The sequence below is a fragment of the Orbicella faveolata genome, unplaced genomic scaffold (assembly GCF_042242905.1).
Source record: "Orbicella faveolata isolate gen_17 unplaced genomic scaffold, um_ofav_v1 contig_48, whole genome shotgun sequence".
In the NCBI taxonomy this organism is placed as follows: Eukaryota; Metazoa; Cnidaria; class Anthozoa; order Scleractinia; family Merulinidae; genus Orbicella; species Orbicella faveolata.
In genome coordinates this window covers 5,223,485-5,240,946 of record NW_028301578.1, presented here as the reverse complement: position 1 = coordinate 5,240,946, position 17,462 = coordinate 5,223,485, and the positions used below count along the sequence as shown (strand labels likewise).

The 17,462-nt window shown below is 39.8% G+C and overlaps 2 protein-coding genes across 2 annotated transcripts in view; both read left to right on the top strand.

Moving 5' to 3' along the window:
* Positions 1 to 14,131, top strand: part of LOC110059038 (uncharacterized) — a 47,189-nt gene extending 33,058 nt beyond the window's left edge. Inside the window, exons 48-65 of the mRNA XM_089281419.1 lie at positions 170 to 283; positions 995 to 1,108; positions 2,213 to 2,767; positions 3,101 to 3,214; positions 3,843 to 3,962; positions 4,296 to 4,862; positions 5,121 to 5,237; positions 5,727 to 5,849; positions 6,472 to 6,585; positions 7,181 to 7,741; positions 8,079 to 8,198; positions 8,623 to 8,820; positions 9,311 to 9,459; positions 10,062 to 10,197; positions 10,585 to 10,668; positions 11,419 to 11,485; positions 12,011 to 12,614; positions 13,007 to 14,131. Of these exons, the coding sequence (XP_089137545.1) occupies positions 170 to 283; positions 995 to 1,108; positions 2,213 to 2,767; positions 3,101 to 3,214; positions 3,843 to 3,962; positions 4,296 to 4,862; positions 5,121 to 5,237; positions 5,727 to 5,849; positions 6,472 to 6,585; positions 7,181 to 7,741; positions 8,079 to 8,198; positions 8,623 to 8,820; positions 9,311 to 9,459; positions 10,062 to 10,197; positions 10,585 to 10,668; positions 11,419 to 11,485; positions 12,011 to 12,614; positions 13,007 to 13,084 (3,935 nt within the window). The 3' untranslated portion in view covers positions 13,085 to 14,131. The remainder of the gene's footprint in view (positions 1 to 169; positions 284 to 994; positions 1,109 to 2,212; positions 2,768 to 3,100; positions 3,215 to 3,842; positions 3,963 to 4,295; positions 4,863 to 5,120; positions 5,238 to 5,726; positions 5,850 to 6,471; positions 6,586 to 7,180; positions 7,742 to 8,078; positions 8,199 to 8,622; positions 8,821 to 9,310; positions 9,460 to 10,061; positions 10,198 to 10,584; positions 10,669 to 11,418; positions 11,486 to 12,010; positions 12,615 to 13,006) is intronic.
* A 2,845-nt stretch (positions 14,132 to 16,976) lies between these two features.
* Positions 16,977 to 17,462, top strand: part of LOC110059041 (uncharacterized) — a 60,058-nt gene continuing 59,572 nt past the window's right edge. Inside the window, exon 1 of the mRNA XM_089281626.1 lies at positions 16,977 to 17,143. Coding sequence (XP_089137752.1) covers positions 17,050 to 17,143 — 94 coding nt within the window. The 5' untranslated portion in view covers positions 16,977 to 17,049. The remainder of the gene's footprint in view (positions 17,144 to 17,462) is intronic.

Here is a 17,462-nt window from a genome sequence, read left to right as displayed (position 1 = left end):
CATACCCTGAGAACAGGTGACCGCTAAATAGTATGGAAATGTTAACTTCCGTCTGAATATTTTTACAACGGACCATATCTGGCGTAAGCTCTAGGTTTTTTATGTTTGTAATTGTGTTTTCTCTGTTTTTTTTTTTTTTTTTTTTTTTTTTTTTTTTTTTCTCCTCTAGAAATATCTCCATGTTTTCCAAATCCATGCGAAAATGGCGGACATTGCTACCAATCAGGTGACTCGTTCACATGCAGCTGTAAAGCTGGTTTTACATCGGAAAACTGTGAAGATGGTAAGGGTATCATGCAATAACGAAGCCAAACAGTTCATTAACTCTGCACTTATATGTAATTTATGTCTATAAAATGCAGGTTTGTTTTTGCATCGAACACCGCAAAATTGACGGATGTAGTGCTCGTCTGCATTGCATCCAGCCAAAGTGTTCAATTATTCCGGATCTTCTCCGGGACTAGGATTATTTCTTGTCCTCCATGGATGGGATGCTTTGGGGTGCGCAGTGGCAACATGGCTACTACGCTCGACTCCGGATCGATCGATCCGGGTCGAGCCCTGGCCGGGGACATTGTGTTGTGTTCTTGGGCAAGATACTTCACTCTGACAGTGCCTCTCTCCACCCAGGTATGTAAATGGGTAAGACTAGCATCCCATCCAGGAGTGAGTAGAAATACTTCTAGTCGCTTCCTGCTACTGAAACCACGATAAGCTCCGGTTTGATGGACATTTTCACTCGTGTGCAGCCTTTACCTACCTACCCAGGTGGGATGCTGGTCCATTGCCGGATTATCCCCAACATTCGCTGATAGTCATTTATGCACCTGGGGGGAGAGAGGCGGTCGAGAACAAGCAAGGCTCGAAGTCGGACTACTCCAGAGTCCAGCTCGCTAACTAGGCCACTTCGTCCCAATAAGAACTGTGAGGGGAGAAATGACTGAAAGTTTTCAGTTTCAAGAAAATTCATTTTTACCATAATAACGTCTCTTAGATATAAACGAGTGTGACTCTGATCCCTGTGTGAACAATGGTGAGTGCAAGAACACACCTGGAAGTTATCACTGCGCCTGCCCACAAGGATATTTAGGAGTCAACTGCCAGTCAGGTGAGTGCTCATTGTTAAATCTAATACACCGAATGCAAATATGGCCGACCGCTCGGTTGGCGCCCGGGACGAGTCGCATGCAAGCGAGGCCAGTCAGGCTTTGATGTTTTGTTTTGACAATGCTTCCCCAGAAAAGTCTTGCTTCGTCTTCGATCTGGTCTCCTATAAGTTGTGTTCCTGGATACCACCAGAAGGAATTGAAATCTTCCACAGCAGAGAAAGTGTGCTTTTTTTTTTTTTTTTTTTTTCGTTTCCGCGGTCGCCCCTCAGGGAAAACAGACGAAGGTAAGTAGTTCACGATCGACGAAGGAACTGTTAAAGCTTATTCGTTCAGGCTGGAAGATCTTAGACAATGTGTAAGCGACCGCATTTTGCTCTAAGTCGTTCTCATTTGGCTCAAAGCATTCACTGGATACAACGATGGGAATTGCATTGATCCACTATTTTCCCTAAGCTTAAGAGGCGAACGGTGGAAAATTTATATCCCTTCTCGTGGCGTTCAGAAACACAGCAGCTCGTAGCCACAGCTAAATAAAACAGACCAGATCGACGACGAAGCAAGAATTTTCTGGAAAAACATCAAAGCCTGACTAGCCTCGCTAGAAAAGACTATTAGCTTTGTCGTGACGGAAAGTAATGGTCTGTTTGACGTGAAAACATAAACACTATCGGCTCCTCTGCGTTACAAACATTCAGTCCTTGACGGCAAATTATCTTAGTAATAAATCTCGCTCGAAAAAAACGGTTTGAAAACTCATTTTGCGACAACTAGACCGAAACGGTTGAAAAACGTTCAAAATTTAGGGTCAAAACTAGCCAGTCAAGAAATGGCAGAGTTTCCTGAGTTTCGTATCACCGCGCACTTTTTTGGGTTTTAAATTTTGTTTAGATCTATTGTTCGTATTCCTCAATGTAATTAGTTTATTTGATAACAAAAAAAAAAAACCGCTATCTTCCAAGATCTTTTCCAAGAGGCTCAGTTTGGGTAGTCGCACCGTAAACTCTCGATGGAAAATCGCCCTCGTCATTGCCAACCCAAATTGGATTTTGATTGCTGACTCATACATGCAGTTATTTAAACTTTTTATTCTTTGTTTTTTGCAGTTTGCAAGCGTAACAAATTTAACTTGGCTTTCCTAATTGACGGTTCTGCAAGCATGCAAACCCTCACCTCGTCAGCTGCTTTACAATACAAGAACCTGATCAAATCTGTGATCGATTTCTACAAGGTCGACAGAGACGACACCAATGTGGGACTCGTGGTTTACTCCTCGATAACCATAACACAGTTTACATTTGATACGTATTACTCCAAGACAGACATCAACGATGCTATCGATACAATGAACTACCCTGAGAATGCCACTTATACTGGTGCTGGTCTAGAAGCTGTTCAGAATAACCTCTTTGGTCACGCCCGACCAGGAATGCACAACTGTCTGGTTGCTGTGACGGATGGCACGTCGATTGACGATGTGTCGTTGCCTTCGGCGCATCTCAAAGCGATGAAGGTTGTCACTCTGGCAGTTGGTGTCGGAGAATATTATGCTACAGAGGAACTACAGCAGATTGCAACTACACCCTCTCATGTGTTTGAAGCACCAGTTTATGACGATCTGCATAGCACCGGTGACAAAATAAAGGAGTCGCTTTGTAATGGTAAGATTGAAATGATCAATGAAGAGTAACCAGGAAAAACGTACGTGTATATAATTATGTTCGTCGTCAAACTTGATCTCTGTCCTCCACAGCGGTTTGTATATTGGGCGGGAATTAGGTGTCGGGGGTTGAAAAAAGGAAAAAAAAAAACTGAGTGCCTCTCTTCTGTGTTTATTTCTCCACTTGATTGATCTCTGTTTTCAGTAAAGGAGTCTCCCGTGGAGACAATGAGGAGAGTTGTGGTAGCCATATGTTACGATATAGCGCTATATCAAAACATTGTCTGATGTCTATTGTTTGTAGTTAGCTTCTCGTATGGTTTTCCTCCCTTAGCTGTGGATCACTGCTTCAGTAATCCATGCAGTAATGGTGGAACCTGCCAGAGCTTATTTGATAGCTACGAATGTACTTGCCCATCTGGTTATGAAGGAGTCAACTGTGAGATAGGTGTGTTCTAACTATTTTTCCTACGTAAGATTCACTTCTTTCGTGTGCGTGGACGCAGTGCGAGTAGAACTAGAAACAAGGTCAAAATCGCTGAGAGAATATGATTTAATTTTGTATAAACCACCTACTGTATCGCTATTTGTTTGCCTATTACGTCCTAACCCAATTTTTTTTGGCAAAAAATCATAATTGCTTACATTATTTACAATAAAGTACTGTACTTTCTACCATTTGGTGCTTCCACAATACTCTAATAATAATAATAATAATAATAATAATAATAATAAAATATTTATATAGCGCCAATCCACTACCTTTAGAAACAATACTTACATTACTTTCGGAACAATACTTATGCTTACTCAACTTACAATACAATACAATACAATACAATATTTTACCCTACTTACTGTACCGTTCAAAACTTTCTTTACTTACAATAAGAGACAATACTCTCTGCTTACAGTGAGGTTAAATATTTACTCTACTGACAGTGTTAAAGAGAAAGCCTACCAGTCCTACAGACCTTTCTTTTAGAAATGCTCTTGCAGCAAAAGAAAAAAGCCGAAGTTATCAGGTTAATGGAGGGTATACTATAGTGCAACGTTGATTTATCTCTCCTTGACAGACATTAACGAGTGTTCAAACGTGGCATGTGGGGAAAGCCAACTCTGCATTAACTTCCCAGGGACTTCGTTTTGTAACTGCAGACCGGGATTCTTTAACAAAGAGAACTTATGCAGAGGAGGTACTGGATGTTGTACTCGACGTCTTATTTTAAACAGCTTCTTACACTGCAATTGTTACACTTAGCTTCAACTTTAAAAAGATGATTTTTTTCAGATGCTGAGAAGATAATTTGCCATTTACAGAAATCTGGGTCGGGGGACCCGGTGTTGTTGCTGTTATTGTTGTTTATTTCCTTTATCACTTGCAGCCATTTCTCTTTGTTGTTGGCTTATCGTTGCCTCGCTGTTTTTCCCCTTCACGCTGTTTGATTATTTATATCGCCAAGATGTTTTTTTTCAAAGATTCGTTAAGCTCCGTCTATTAAAGTTTTTGATTTTCATTTTCATCAAAGAATATTCAAGTGGTTTTAACGTTGGCTTCGTCTTATACACTGGAGAAGACATTGATGAATACCAGAAGGGGAATTTTAAAAAACAAGTGGAATTCGTCAAAGGCGTTACAAAAACCTTGAAAGATGATGAAGATGACACGAAAGTGGGCATCATAACATATTCTGATAAACCATACCTAAAGCACAGATTCGATGATAACACCACGCATGCAGTGTTTGGAACTGTCTTGGACAATCTCAACGTAACTGGTAAAGGAAGAAATATCGGAAAAGCGCTTGAACTAGCAAAAACCGAGTTATTTAACCGCTCAGACGAGCATGGAAATAACAAAGGACGAGACATTCTTGTTGTTCTGACTGACGATGGATCAGACGACGACCTAGCAGTCCCTTCGTTTGCTTTGAAGCGAGGCAATGTCACAATTTTCAGTGTCGGTGTTGGTCGATATTTACGTGGTCAGTTGAATGAGATGGCATCAGAGCCTAACTCGGAGCATGTGGTAACAATTGATAGTTACGATGGTCTTGGCCCTACGATGGCGTCTCTAAAGGATGCGATCATCCAAGGTAATAAAATAACGTTAGTGACGTCACTAGTGGTTTATGTGCACTGTAGAAAACACCTTAGGCCTTATTCTGTCAGTTTATTTCATTTTCGTTTTTATTTTTGGCATTTGGCAGCAGAGGTAGAATTTTGTTTTTAGGGGGGTGTTGGTAGAGGAATTTGCATAAGGAAAGGATGGAATAGCATTTCTTGAACATTTGATGAAATATAGTTTTCTAAATTAGTATTATTGCTCACGTTTTCAATTGCGTTTTTGTCAGAGGTTGACCCTTGCTCCATGACTCCTTGTTCAAATGGTGGGACATGTCTTAATCTTCCTGAGGGTAGCTACATGTGCATCTGTGCGTCTGGCTGGACAGGAAAACAGTGCGAAGTTTGTAAGTACATCTTTCCTTATAAAACAACTTCTCCGACGAAATTGCTGTTCTGGTAATTGTTAATCCGCATGAGACGCTATACCATAAATCTTGCATCAAGAAGTCTAGTAAATTTCCATGAGCTTTCTTAATATGTACATTTTATCTGATACAAATTCGTCTGCACATGAGGCCGCCACCAAAGAACGCCATTCGGCTCCTGTCCTTCACTGAGTAACCTCCCGAAACACCAACACCTGGCTCCATGTCTCCTTTGGCCAGTCCCTACCTTTTTTAGCATCTGAAGTATGAGGTCATTTGCCTAACATTACTTGATCCATATGGATACTTGATGAGTCATCTCGATACACTTAAGTCTCGCCTTGGACTAGCTATGTAATGAAAGCGTGGTTAGTTCAGCATATACTGGCGGTCTTTCTCAGTATTGTTAAACATTTTTTTTTTCTATTTTTGCAAGATAACTTCATTGTGTTGTTATTGTTTGCTTAGTTGGATCGGCCTGCGTAGTATCCCCGTCCGCCTGTGGTAACAATGGTAACTGCACCGTCAAAGACGATGGGTCGCCCCAGTGTGAGTGTGCTCCTGGATGGAACGGAACATACTGTGAACATGGTAAGGGAAAGAACAAGCTTAACGTGGTATCGTTACATGACTATCAATGTTTAAGAGGCTCCTCTGATCGCCAACTCGGGCCAAGTGCTGCGTTGCACTTCCTTAACTCTTGAACTAAAACCGTTATTACATGTATGAAAAAGACTCCTCACTAGCCCGGGGGGTACTCTGAAAATCAGTGGGTAGGGGTGTTTTGCTGGTGCACTGAAACCCTTACCCTGAAATAGACGTTGGTCAGCTTGATTTTGCAACTCTATTCTAGACTGGGCACCAAAAACACCTACCCTCTGCCAAATTAGTTATTTTCCTTTTCAGAAACTTCATCACTATCGTAATCTAACATAAGCTAACTAAACCAATATCTTATAAAAATCACTTCTGAAACCCCGGGCAAAGAACCCTGTTCCGCTCTTAATTACACCCTATTCTAGACCAAAACTGTCTGATTTCTCTACCCGACTCCAGACTGAACTACCTTAAAACCATACTCTTTACAGCGGCACATACCCATATACCTTATAGATGGGAGTGCCCCTCCCCCTCTCAGGCCCACTAGAGGCCATGCTGTTTTATATACCAAGAATTAAACGCGATTGACAAAGTAATTATGGTCCTTTTTCAGACATAGATGAATGTACACAGAATCCTTGTGGTAATGATGGGAAATGCACCAACACACCCGGAAGCTATGATTGTAAATGTCCTGTTATATTCATCGGAGAACATTGCCAGACACGTAAGAGGCTGTTTATTTGTATATCTGTGGATTTTGGGTTCACTCCCAATCTATTGATAATTAGAAAGGTGTCAGTTAAATCGGCTAGACTGTGATTGTGTGTCAGTTAGTCAGTCAATCAGTCACTTAGTCAGTCTGTCAGTCGATAAGTTAATCCGTCACTCAGCCAGTCAGTCAGTCCGTCAATCAGTCAGTTAATCAGTCAGTCAATCAGTCAGTCAGCCAGTCAGTCAGTCAGTCGGTCGGTCAGTCAATCATTCAGTCAGTCAGTCAGCTGCAACCAACCCGACAGCAGGCAGGCAGGCAAGCAGACTCACTGGAAGGCAGGTGGGCGGACAGGTAGACTGGCAGATAGACATGTAGACAGACAGATACCCAATTGAGTAACAGACTGTCCGACAGACAGGAGACCGATTGAAAGACTAGCTAACTACAGTCTGTCAGTCAGTCAGCCAGCCAGTCAGTCAGTCAGTCAGTCACAGTCAGTCAACCAAGTGAATTTATTAAACAAAGTAAGCCAGATAACTGTACAATATCCTCACTCTAATTTATCCCAATCTGTGGTCTTTGATCCTCCTTACTATGCACTTTTTAGGTTGCGAAGGGCAATATATCAACGTTGGTTTCTTGATCGATGGTTCTGCAAGCATGGACCTTTCTGGCAGTGGTCACTTTAACAAAACTCTCGAGTTTGTCAAAGGTTTGATCGAATACCTTGACGTCTCCAAGGAACGAGCTCACGTCGGACTGGCAATCTTTTCCAGCGACGTTTATCAAGTTTTCAATTTTGACGATTACCACAACTCGACAGAAGCAGTTGCCGTTGTGAGCAATGCGCCTTTTCCAAGTCAAGGAAGACACATCGGAAAGGCACTGAACTATGTGCGACATAAGATGTTTTCAGGTGCTACACTTCGTAAAGATGTTTCTAACTACCTAGTTCTTGTCACTACTGGTTCTTCTTACGACTTAGTAAGAACTCCAGCTAAAACCTTGCGTGACAGAAACGTGACAATATTTGCGGTCGGTGTCGGAGACGACTACGATGAAGACGAGCTCAAGGAGATAAGTGGCAATGATGGCGATCACGTTTACGGAACGTCTTTTGACGGACTGAAGGATCTGAAGAAGGAGCTGAAAAAACAAATTTGTTTCTGTAAGTTTTTCTTTCGATTTTTGCGAAAAAAAAAAAGAAGTAAAGGTACCCGGTTCAAGTGAAACATGCGCAAGAAATTGCAATTTATTAGTTTTAGTTTCATTTCACCTTGACTGATTTGAAGAAAAGCTCAATTTCTCTGATTGGGTAAGGCCCATTGACCCAATCCTCTTACCCCAAAAGAGATTGCATTTTACAATGTCCCTCGACGAAATTAGTTTACCAGAGTTCTTTATCCATTCTTGTTTCCGCTGTTTTTAATCATGACGGAATTAACTATGTTAAATTTAACTATCTCGACGATCATTCTTTTCCCTTGTGTTATTGCTGTTTGCAGTGGAAGACCAAGGAATGTGTGACTCTTCACCGTGTGTCAATGAAGGAACATGCATAAACACTGGACGCAGTTACCGCTGCGATTGTTCGCGTGGTTACTATGGAAAGCAGTGTCAATTTGGTATGTGTTGATTAATTAGTCAGCTTCAGCGAACCAGAGAGTCGGTAAACACCTATTATGACGATTTTTTTTGTTTGTTTAGTTATGTTTTGAAGATAAGGTTGTGTGAGAAATGACTTGGATGTAACTAAGAGTGTTGACAAACGTCCTTACGAAACTTTGTAGAACACTTGAGGGCAGGAAGATGATCAGTTTATTACATCTTCCTTGTGTTATTTTCTTCCTGCCTCCCTACCTTTCTCCCTTTCTTCCTTCCCCCCCCCCCTCCCCCTCGATTCCCTAGCTAAGAAAACTAAGAAGTCTGAACACAGAAGCATGAAAAGTATGATTTGACCTACATAATGCCAAAGTAGTATGCGAAGACAGTTACGATGTGACATTGTCTACGATAAAATTTAAGACATACACTGGACACTACCCTTAGGCTGTGGATTCAGAGAACTGGGTCTTAAAGTACCAAGCAATCGTCGAATTCCAGATAAAGACATCACAGCTTCCTCTCAAAGAGGCAAGGGGCGGGCAGCTTACCGAGGGAGGATTGGTGTCGAGACTATGGGTAGCTGGGAGGATGGCTGGTGTTCGTCACAAACAGACGCGGCGCCATACTTCCAAGTGTTTTTTGGTGAGTGTTCTTTGGGTACTTTTATTAACATAAAAACAATGGGCAAGTATACGTCACGGCAATGTCCCATACAGGCGGAACTTATCTCGATTTATGTAGCATGAAAGTTCTAGGGATTTTTCTGCTCTCCCCTGGATGGGACGCTGATTACTCCCCAGCGTTAAATGTGCCCGTACCCATTTATACACCCGGGTGGAGAGAGGTATTGTGAGAGTCTTGTCTTACCCGGGAACATAGCGTAATGACCCCATGCAGCTCGAACCCTGACCACCCGATTCGGAGTCCAACGCGCTAACCAGAGTCCACCGCCATAACGTTTTCTTATTTGTCATCATGGCCATGATGCTACAGTTTGTTTACAGACTCACCTGGGGTGGGTCGCTAAGTGGTTATAATTTTCCTCTGTCGTAGTTCGAGTGTTTGGGAAGTCTGATGTCAGTTTTCACATATGTTTAATCTTTGTGTGTTTTTTTTTTTTCCTTTGTCTTAGGGTATCTTACAAACGTAAGTGTGATTGAAACAGAAGGTGTCACGGATGGTTTAACAAACGCTTGGGTCGAAAGTTACTATGTATCAGTGAGTAACAGTTCTGAGAGGGAATCATTCGTCAACTACACTGAACAAGGAGATATAAGAATTGTAAGTGTGATATTGATAAGGATGTGTTTGCACTGTTATATATAGTTCCCAGAGTACAAATTCAGTAAAAACCTGCGTGTGTAAAAACCTACTTTTTTGAAGTCTAGGAAAATAGGTTCTTGTATTTTGGTGTACTTTAGTCATTGGCAATTTAGGCAGCCTAGGTTCTTAATTCCCGGCCTCAACAGTCCTCATGGGCCCGATGAGGATGAGTGAGTGAGTGTGAGGTTCTTAATTAGGTTCTTAATTTCCATGAAGGAGATATAGTTGTTGATTACCAGAAAAATTATAAACTCAAGTTGTGTTTTGTCCTTGAATATACAGTACTTATTCCAAGCTGTATTATGTATTTTCTTGTAATTTAAACCTGGCTTCTCAAAGTCACACTCCTCGTTTAAAATGTTTATTATAATTTTCCTTTAACCAAGATATAAGAACCTGCTTGATCATGCTTGGCTATTTTAGAGAATGAAAATGGCAGATTTAATACGGAAGTGTAGTTGTTAATTCGCAGCACAAACATTTTCTTTCTTTTTTTTTTTTTTTTTTTTTTTTTTTTCAGCTAAGATAATTAACAACACGTTTTTTCCCTAATTTTCCAGTTCAAAGCTAACGAGAACATTGATGGTATAAATGCATCTCTGCACGGGACGTGGACTCATTACATTCGAATTCATCCAGTTGGCTACAGAGGCACATCTCCCTGTTTGCGTATTGCTCTGTACGGCTGTGACTCAGGTAACAAATTACATCGTGTAACAGTGGCGTCAATTACGCGCACGGTTTTGTATCTGGCGAAAAAATATGTACGTAAGAAGTAACAAATATTTTGCTTTTCCTGCTCTCGAAGTTTTCTTCGAGTGTGAATGGGCAAGGCTAATATGTATTCTATTTCAAGATCTACTCTACTTCAAGGAACTACATCAGCTTCAAAAGTTTACTTGTGTTAAATTGAGTCAGTTAACCTGATCTAAATTTCAAACGATGAGGGTGACCCCCCATTATTTTTTTTTTTCCCGAAACCAGCTGAAGCAGATCTATACGATCTTAAGAGCCAGACCTCCTATATGTAGCAATGGACATGTTTTTTGTACTTACTTTAAACACTTTTTTTTCTTTCTTCAGAGGACTTCCCCTCCTCAGGTGTTTTATTACAAAGAAGCGATGAAGCAACAGAGGAAAAAGCAGTGTTTGACACATTTTTAGCAAGTAGGTCCCCAGCTGCAAAGGAAACAGAAAAAAACTTTGCACCTTTTTTTTGGTACCAACTGAATCGACTTGTATCTGTGATTACACCATGGCTGGCCTATGGTACAAATCACGATTAACTAATTCCACTGATTGCAATTTACTGGCGGATGAGGGGGACGTTTAGTGATATGGACCTTTTTCCTCCTCTGAAGTAAAGATGGCGCCGTTCTTGTTACTGAAAATAATAGGGGGGGAGTTGATCATCTTCCGTGCACTTAAGCCTTAATGGGGAGAGGGCACTACCACCCCCATCCCCGGCTAGGGTCCGTCCTCCAGAGATCGTTTAGATCAACCTGTTATCATAGTGACCTTAAGCAATGGCGACGACGACACCAAGGACGACGCCTAGCAAAAAATGATTTGTATTTTACCTTTGAATTTCGCAATTATCTAGATCTGTTCAGCCGGTCGAGTGGTCTAAAATCCTGCTCAAAATAAGTATGTAATGCAAGCGATCAATTCCAAAAGAAAATAATAACAATTAGCCGTCGTGGCTCACGTTCTACAAAATACCAAGAACTTGGTCATTCATTTGACGTTGCACATAGCTATTGCACTGCTCATCAAACCTTTTGTTTTGGTGACGTTCTCGTTGCCGTTTTCGTCTAGGTTTGCCTAAGGTCCTTATTAGCAATCAATGCACGCAAAAAATCAATTAAAATGAGGATATTCTATGACTCAGTTCTAAGCTATTGCGTCTTTTTGTAGTGATTCCAGTAGTCCTGTTCCTTGGTTTCTTGGGAGGTTCATTGTTCGTCTTCATTCGTTCACTTCGGTGAGTACTGAAGCATTTTCTTGCCTAAGCATGCTTTTTTACATATCAATATCTATATTGCTAGTTTACCTCACACTGAAATATTTGAAGCGGTGTCTTACTCAAAGTTTTCAATCCGAAACCAAGTTCAGCGACTTGTGGTTTAAAACAAAGAGATATTTTAGAGACGTTTTGGATGCCCAGGAAGTGCTGCAATAAATTCGGGTTCCTCGTCCATGAAATGATATTCATTGTTATAAGTATGTTGTTATATATTGAAGCCTAAGCATTCACTGACGTTTCAATCAGACTCAATACCCGCAAAGCCGTTTTATTATTCAATGCCATGACATGTAATTGATGTTGGATGCATCGTCGAAACACCTATACCAAATGAATACTCCTTTGACTTTACAATGATGACATAATTAAAGACTTACGCATTATAGTGAGTGTTTGTCAGTTGACCATCTACTTCCAGTCGTAGAACTATTCAAAACTAATTTGGGCGAATGGCTTTCTTTTTTTTTTTTTTTTTTGGTGCAGAAATCGATCTAAAGGCTATTCAACGGTTGACAGCCCAGACGACGAGGGAATCTACCAAACCATTCCCTATGATATGCCAATGTACGAGGTACAAACAGTCGCCATAGAGATTGGACCTGAGAAAGTAGATGATGTGAAGGATAGAGGATTTTGGAACGAGACCTATTGCTCTTCCTCCAGTGACGAAGATTATGAACACTACCAGAGCCTTAAAGAAGAACCGGAATATGAGAACCTGGCCTCAATGCAACAGTCAGGTTACGAGGTACAGACATTGACCGTTGAAGTCAACGAGACGGAGGTTGTTCCCGGAGAAGTTTTAAGTGAGACTGGCTTCCAGGAGAGCGTTTCCACTGGGGTGAGACGCAAGCAAGGGATTTATGAATTGCCCCGCTTTCGGCATTTGTTCGAAGAAGACGACGATGACGATGAAGATAAAGATGAAGATGGCGGACAAGAAGAACAACAAGATTATGCTGAATATGAAGATATATATGACAATGTTTTCTTTCCTGAAGCTCCAACCGAGGAGGTAAAGAGGAGGACCTTGAGAATTTCACCTGATGAAACAGCTCAAGACGGCATTTTCTCATTTGAGAACAAGGTGAACATATAAAGGGTCAATTATTCGATTACATTATATATTTGTTGCAAGGAAAGAATAGTTCTACCCCAAAACAATTGTAATTCGTCGTTTGTAATCCGTCTTAATCTTCTCCATCCTTAAACATCCTTGCTCTTTTAAGGTGTATTTTAATCTCTTTGGTGTTTTTCTCGCTTAGTTAACTACTATTTTCTGGTTTCCTTCAGTGTAAAGTAATTTTGTACCCGGCCAAAATAACTCAAAATACCTTAACTGAGCTCCTTTAAGACGAGAGAGCACAATAAATATCGTTGAATTAAAAATTGCTTCTAGTTTAGATTTACCTATAGATTTATATTGATAAATCATTGGATATTCTTTTTCTTTTTTTTTTTTTACTCCTTTGTTTTCAGATCTTTGGATTCGACCGTCGAACAACAACGCTTGAAGAAACTCAAAGGAAGAAAAGTCGAATATATCCATTCATTTGAAACACTTGCAGTTCACACTCAACCTCGGACCCAGTCCCTTGAAGTCCTCGACCGTTGACAAGCATATTTTCTTTGGCTTTCGTTTCGTTTTGAAGTATTTTGTAGATAATAGGTTATGTCAATCATCATTCACTGCGAGTTTGCTCATAGAGCACTTTAATTGCAGCTAATGTCTGCACTTTTGTGCTGCCAATTCCGGGACAAAGTTATATTTATATACTACATATTCGCTTCCACAAACCAGCTAAATGGTTAGCAATGACAGTGAAACATCTTAATGAGTTTCTATTACATGTAATTGTTACTTAATTTGTTATTGGCCGAGTTATATCTTAAATTTAATTACGTTATATTTCATGTGAGACATTCATGATTATTATTCCTATCAGATAGCTATAGTTTAATCAGACATTGCTTTGTTCCAGATTTTTCTAACCATTGTCGGAAACTATCGAGTAATGGCGCGTTCATTACATGACTTTGTTATGTCACGTTCATTGCGTGACTTTGTTATGTCACGTTAGCGTTACGGTCTAAAAGGATCGCGTGCAGGTATGCGTGAAAGCATGATATTATATGTTAATGGTTTGAGTGGACCTGTCAGAAAAGAGCTTCTTAGCCAATGAGTGTCTGTTGTGTACGGAACTAGAGAAAAATAGAGTGTCGATTATTTGTTTAAAAATTTCTTTGTGCCTTCTCGAGTTTTGCTATAAGGATCCCTGTCTACAACAAAGCTGCTTAATCTTGCGGACCTATCTAGTGATTTCCCTCTCGAAGTTAAACTTTGGACATTTGGAAAAGGATCCTATATTATGAATTATACTTCACATGTCTGCCCTGAATTCTTGACAATTTATGAGAAAACATAGCTTATTTTAAGCCTCTAACTCTTCGATTTTTAAAACTTTTATTTATTTTTATATAATATTTATTTCTTTTTTATTCCGAGGTACCCTTAACCTGTGCAAAGATTTAAGTCTTCGGGAGTGTAAGCAAAATAACAACCGCTTTCTGATAATTTCCAACAAAAGGTGTTAATCATCAACATCTTACTGTGTGTGCGTATGTTGGCTTATGGTTATGCTTATGCGCAGTGGAAACCAGTCTTTACCATTTGTCAACATATTCAGTTTCTAGTCTCTCAGCTGAAAAGGAATACGAGAAATTGAATTGTATATGGTAAGCGCCATTTTCGTTTTGTTGGTTTGCCGACTTTGGAAAAACCCTTACCATTATCCAATTTCTCATCCCAACCGGTTTATTCCCGCAAATGATAAGGGCCTATTCATTCCCATCGTGTCCGCTAATACTCCCAGAGTACTCCCAGAAAAATTAGGTTGGGGTGTGCAGCTCGATTCCAAAAACCCTTACCCTATTTAAGATCAAAATCTGCGATTTTCCCTACCCTATTTATGACCTGGACAAAAATTCCACACCCTATTATAACCCGACCCCAAAATCAATACCCTGTTTTAGACCTGCCTTATAATTAGTTATCCAGTTCAAACCGATGTTAAAGGCATTGTGAAGGGCTTTTGTTGATATCAGGTCTTATCGATAATGACGAAAAAGTATCTTCTTCTAAACAACATACACAATTCAAGACTGGAGTGCAAAAACCATACCCAGTGGACAAAATGGCCAAAATCGCTACCCTCTTTATGATCAAAACGGTTGAAAAACCATACCCTTTGGGGCCGCACATACCTATATAGCCCATATAAGGAAATATCCCTAGGGTTCCGCAGTGATACGGTAACTTTACAGTATTTTGCAAAGAGCCTCATTGACGTGAACAGTAAGGCTGTATACGTACATGTTTTCAGAAGCCCTTGAACTGTAATAACCTGCTCTTGTCTTAATGGCGCTAAGTGGCAAGTACTTTGCCACCAAAACTTTCCTCTATTACGAAAATAGGACGTAAGTAGGATATCTACACTTGACTTATTTCAGATCCCCACCCCCCCCCCCCTCAATACTTGTGGCATCTGCTAAAACACCAGCTTGACGATGAGCAAAGCCGTTGTAAGACACATTCCGCTAAACGTCGCCAAGTACATGACATGCCTCCTAAAGTTTATGTTTGAGGGCGTTTCAAGTTCCACTAGATTAAAACTACATGTCTCAAATACCTTAAGAAATACGCGCGCTGATATGTTAAAACTCGTGTTTCTACTTAAAAAGAAGATTCCACGTTGCCGTGCGTCTGTTCAGCATTAGTATAAATCTACTAGCGTTCTATTACGAATGCCGTTCTCTGATCCGTTCGCTGGCTACGCTGGTCACTATCTATTCTGCGAAAGATGGTGAGTAGCGTAGCAGTGCGCCCTTGTTAACAAAATGATGGCCACTCCTTTGCGTTTTCGAGGTATCTGTGACAAGAATTTATACAAAGTTTTGAAACACTAGTAGATTTATACTAAAATAATTAGATTATTCGCTCTCGATTTCGATGCGTAATAGTTGACGCGTTCACCAACCATGAAGTAATCTATATATCTACAACAGAAAGGATAGTCAGTAGCGTGACCAAAAGGACGACGGCGTTCGTGATAGAACGCTAATAGATTTATACTAATTTTCCATAGTTCATGTAATAGATTAAGTAAGACTTCTGTACCACAGTTCTACAAAACATCAGGTTTCAAGTAGTTTACAGATACTTCAACTACTACTTAACGATTGTTCTATGAACGGGAGAAAAGAGTCTACCAATAAAGTTAAACTGCTCTTTAGATAGAAAAGAATTACACTGATGGTTAATTAAAACTAAAATGTTTACTTATATGTTTTTAAACCGTGTGATGTTCTTACGCCTGTTTAGTGGAGTTATGTAGACTTCAACAACAAAAAAAGGAAAACAACAGACGATAATTCATTCAGTTGATTATTAATTTAGACATTCTCCAACAATTTTGTTCATTTTGAATTAATATGTTTCCGTCACAATATCGACTCAATTTCGAGTTTAAAATATAGCCTACAATCAATATAGCTTGTAACGTAAAATAGGTAGATTTTTTTTTTTTTTTTTTTTTTTTTTTCGGAAAACTAACAAAACAAAAATAAACAAAGAACCCAGCAAATTTTGCTCCATAAAGCTACATGAGTTGCAAAAAACATCACGCCGCAAGTGCTTTACAAATACTTCAATCACTACTTGTATTAACGACAGTCCAGTGAACTGGAAAAATGAGATTCTATCGAATTATACTACCATTTAGATACCGAAGAATTACGAACGAGGCTAAAACATGCAGGCGTTTGGACATGCAATTTTGAAACATCTGATGTTTTTACGTCTGTGTCGGGGAGTATAGTAGAGTTCAAAAGCTCAGAAAAACAACGGCAGAGAACTGTTGAGTTCATTTTCTGAGGCGAAGACCTCGATTTTAAATGACCTCAAACAGTTTTGTTTGTTTTAGTATTTTGTTTCAATGAACTGTGCCAATATAGGCTCAATTTTGAGTTGAAACAGAGCCTACAAACAATATAGCCTTTTGATTAAAATAAACTGATGGTTTTGTTGAAAACCTTACAGAGCATTAATAAACGAAAAAAAAACAATAATTAAATTACAAACCAGGAAATTAGTCCTTTTCGGTACAAACTATGCACTTGCTGAAAGGGAGGTTAGTTCATTTTAAAGTATCCTAATGTGAATAGAGCGCGATCGCGACTAGTCGTTGTTGCGAGCTAAAAAGATTTGAAATATTTAATGCATGAAGTATATTTTAAGAAATAACTCACACCCAATATCCATGCGACGAAAAATTTCCGTTTTCCTCGTGTTTGAAGTATTATGACAGGTTAAGCGATACGCTTAGTAACTCGAAACAATGATTATGTAGATCGGTGTAGATCGGTTGCATTTTTTTGCACTATTATCATAACATGTCGACAAATTAAAACTCCATCGATCATCTCAGCGACTTCAAAAGTCGCCTTTAATCTACTCTAGCAAGATGGCCTGTATAAAGACTACAGGCCTATCATCTATGGCGTTTACGCTTTACTCGTTATTATCTCTTCTTTGGATAAGCTCCACCAAAGCTGAAGGTTGGTTGTAGTTCATGTTTTAATTGAAGTTGCTATTAACTGTCCGTTTGATACAGTCACTACTTGGCTGCCTGCAGTCACTAATTCTTTGTTTGTTTTCTATTCCCCTTAAGTATGGTGTTTCAGCACAACTTTAAAAACAACTTTTGAACTTAAGAAGAAGCAAACAAACTCAGAACTAAAACACAAACAACCTTGCGTACATAATTTCAGACTCACTGTTGTCTAAATATATGGTCAATTAAATGCCCATGGGAGTATGTGACTCAGCTGAAAACCAACCATTGTGGAGTATTGTATTAAACGTTTGGCAACGCTG